Source organism: Notothenia coriiceps, unplaced genomic scaffold (genome assembly GCF_000735185.1).
Source record: "Notothenia coriiceps isolate Sejong01 unplaced genomic scaffold, NC01 NC01_scaffold00002012, whole genome shotgun sequence".
Taxonomy (NCBI): domain Eukaryota; kingdom Metazoa; phylum Chordata; class Actinopteri; order Perciformes; family Nototheniidae; genus Notothenia; species Notothenia coriiceps.
This window is the reverse complement of record NW_011334713.1, coordinates 237-4,062: the sequence shown is the minus strand read 5'-3', so window position 1 is coordinate 4,062 and position 3,826 is coordinate 237. Positions and strand designations below refer to the sequence as shown.

At 40.6% G+C, this 3,826-nt stretch overlaps 1 protein-coding gene across 1 annotated transcript; it reads right to left on the bottom strand.

The window, feature by feature from the left end:
* Nucleotides 1–2,178: 2,178 nt before the first annotated feature.
* On the bottom strand, nucleotides 2,179–3,345 carry LOC104965076 (carboxypeptidase M-like; the record flags this gene model as incomplete). The annotated part of the gene is made up of 3 exons (XM_010794019.1): nucleotides 2,179–2,366; nucleotides 2,880–2,985; nucleotides 3,246–3,345. Coding segments are annotated over 3 exons (394 nt in total), but the record flags the coding sequence as incomplete, so codon positions are not given.
* Between the last annotated feature and the right edge of the window lie 481 nt (nucleotides 3,346–3,826).

Genomic DNA, 3,826 nt, shown 5'->3' with positions numbered 1-3,826 from the left:
GCCTCGTTGGACATTTCTCTCTTTCCATAGTTTGCTTCCTGGGTTCTGTGACGTGTGAACACTCAAATCAACAACAAATGACCGGATTGGCCCAAATGGACCAATCCGCGGAGAACCTCACACACCAGGACCCCTTGGCTAACTAACAGGGAGTCCCATTGACTTGCATAGAGCTCCCTGGTTGGTAATAGACGAGTTGGGATGGGGGAGAAATGCTCTCCGCAGACCCATTCTCACAGCGTTAGAAACCTTTTTCTTTCTCAATATCAAGCCACACTTATTGTTTTTACTTCGGCTGTGAGTGTTTGTGTGTGCTCAGGATGAGTTTCGCTTGTTCTCGCTGTATCGCCGACCCGGAAACCTGTCCGCTCCTCGCAGCAACGAGCCTCGCAACATCCCGACCAATCAGAGCACACTGGGCTCACAGGGAGGGAGGGGGGGCGGAGCTCCAACAAGCCGTGTAGGACAGAGAGTGAATACACATACTATACAGAGATGCTGGATGAGAAACCAATGTGAGTTTGGAACATTGAAAATGTAAATCTATTCTAGTAGACCTCAACAATGGAATTATGATCAGTAGAAATGGCCGTGACACGGGACCTTTAAAACAATGTTCTAACCCTTGAAAACAAAGTTGTGCTCCTTTGCAACGAGTGTAAACGTATTTTCTTCCGGTTGTTTGAGCAGTTTTTGTGAAGAATGGACACGTTTTGTTTTAGGAAGTGTCCTGGCTGCCTCTCCATTGAATAAATACAGAATTACAACACACAAATTCCACCACAATAAAGCTGCAAAATGATTTTAAAAGCTAAACAAATGTGCAAATTGGCTGTCCAAGAGAAATACATCTCTCTTCCAAATGTAAAACAAAGTCTTTATAATACAATTCATTTACTGGGTTACTTTGCATGAATTTAATGGGGTCTAATTTTGACTAAGTGTGCACTGCAAGCCATGTCATGTAAATAACATTGAAATAAATACTGGATAATAAAACTAGGACACTTTGACCTGCACTAACCCGGATAATATATACGAATATCCAGGTTTTTATATGATTATAACTGCGTTTGGACTGACTAAAACAAGAGATTTAGAGACGTAGAAAAATGATAGGGAGATTAATCAATAACTGCCAACAAAGGAATACAATTAAAACCTAACTCATGCAAATAAAACGTCAAAACAAGAAGTACAGAAACACATTTCAATATAAAATGTATGATTAACAGCCAGGGTTGGACGTATTAAATGCACACTATGTAAACCAAACTACTTTGATTATGACATGACACAAAGCCAGAAGTGATTTAAGGTGAATTTAACTTAATTAACATTTAATTATCTGTACAGTGGATGTTTTTCAGCCTTCAGTGTTCAGTTCTCTCAGGTTCAGTCTCTGTCAGTTCAGCGATCGTGTTGCAGATCAGATTTCTGCAGCAGGAAACCAGAGCCTGATGTTTCCACTGACGTCCCTCTAGGAATCAAACTCACGCTGACTAGAGACCATATTGATGTTGGATCATAAACTACTTCCAAAGCCAATGGGATTTCTCAACATGATTACGGATTATAGCAGAAAACAAACGTTTATGATTTTTACACGTTTAGTTCAGCAGGATAATCTCCTCATATTAACATAAATAAACCACATTTCTGAAGTAAAAAGCTAATGTTGGGCTACAAAGGAACTACAGCACGCTCACATGACTTCACGTCACCATCACTAAGCTAAAGGTGGCTAATGTTGGGCTATAAAGGAACTACAGCACGGTCACATGACTTCACGTCACCACCACTAAGCTAAAGGCGGCTAATGTTGGGCTACAAAGGAACTACAGCACGGTCACATGACTTCACGTCACCATCACTAAGCTAAAGGCGGCTAATGTTGGGCGTGATGATGTTTGATCGTCTCATTTAGACACTTGTTAGCAACCGCTGTTTTTAAATTCACCAGTGGGATATTTACTGACTTATTTGATGTTGTAGAATACAAATCTCTTCAGTTTTTGTTAACAACAGACCTTATTTCAGGCTAACAACCACAAAAACACTCAAAGCACCATTGACTTTCACACCAGGGGACGGGAAGTGGTAAAACTCGGACTCATTCCGGGCTTTTAGGCCTCACTCCTGCACCCCGCTTGCTTATTGTCCCTATCTGGTGAAACTTTATGCATGGTGCTCACCTGAGATTGAGTACCACAGGTATCCGTTGGTTACGCCCTCCGGAAACGGTCCGCTGTCGCGGCATTGCTCCCCGCGGTGCATGGAGCCATGGTTATGGGAGTAAACCTTCGCCAGGTGGTTAAAAACATCATCATCAGGGCTAACACTGGCCCCGCCCACCAGCTCACTACCTGCAGAAATAAATATATAATAATAATAATATATTAAACGTGTACAGCGCCTTTCAAGGGACCCACGGCCGCTTTACATGGTGAACAAGCAAACAAACAAACAAACAAACAAACAAACAAACAAGAGGGGCAAATAGTGGGTTTTGAGTGTGTGGGAAAGTTGTTCTACTAAACTTGTTTATTTATCTGTCGCTGCTCAACAATGTCATGAGTCTAAGAGCCTGTTTCCTGTCTCTCCATCTCTGTGCGTCACTCTTTATATAAAAAGGAAAAGCTCATCTTAAAAAAACAAATAACAAAACATTGCTATTGGTTTTTCGAGGACCACCAAGTTTTGTTTTTTCACAGAGTTTACAACTCTAAACCAACAAACTTAGAGTCATACTGCTGTAAGACGACTTACATGTATTACAAAGTGTGTGTGTGTGTGTGTGTGTGTGTGTGTGTGTGTGTGTGTGTGTGTGTGTGTGTGTGTGTGTGTGTGTGTGTGTGTGTGTGTGTGTGTGTATGTACCTCCGTTGCTGTTGTCATAGGGATAGCTGGCCACCAGAGCTCCTCCATGAAGGTTTGCAGAGAGAACAAAACTCTCCATCTTCAACCAGCCAATCACAGCTCTGACCTGTAACACATGACACAACAACCGACCAATCACAGAGCAACCAGACAACCAATTTTGAAAAATATTTTTTAACAGATAATGCTGAGGATACTCTGCATTTTTATAAAAACAACAAGACTAATAGTGTATTTTATGAAGGGCTATTGTTAGTGATGGATTCATTCACAATAATTCCTCTTGCGAAGTTTACATAATGAACCCCCTTTATAAGGGATTTCTACCCTTTTTTGCTAATTGTTTTTGCATCTCAACACACTAACCTCTGCCTCCCGCCTACTTTCTTCCAGCTGCGGTTGTTTCCGGAGACCAGCGAACGCATCGGGGAAGTTTCTGTTCAGATCAACACCGTTATAGTTGGCCCTGAAATAGACAAAAATGGAAAATGTATGAATGGCAAGTGACTAAGAGTGCTTTAAACATGCATTCTCTCTAATAGCCAGCAGGGGACTTAACAGAACAGAACAGATTGAAAAGAAGTCTATGAAAAAGTAACCCAACTTCTCACTAGATTTATTTCCTCAGTAAACATTTCCCTGAAGAGTTAATGGTCTCAATCTGTAGTTTCAAGTATTCTAAAACACAGTATGATGTTCATTTAGTAAATGATGGTCCCATTTAGAGAAAAATAGATGGTCCCATGGGCAAGGCACTCCGGTTTCCCAATATTAGTATAAATGTCTCATTATTAAGTCAACAACAATAATACATCTAAAACACCCTAAATCTTAAGAAAGTCGGACAAACCAGTAAATAAAGTCTGGTGCTCATGATTGAACAAAAACGATTGAAACCTAAAATATAAACCCTAAAATGTTACAGTTAACATCTTAAAGTTCCTAAA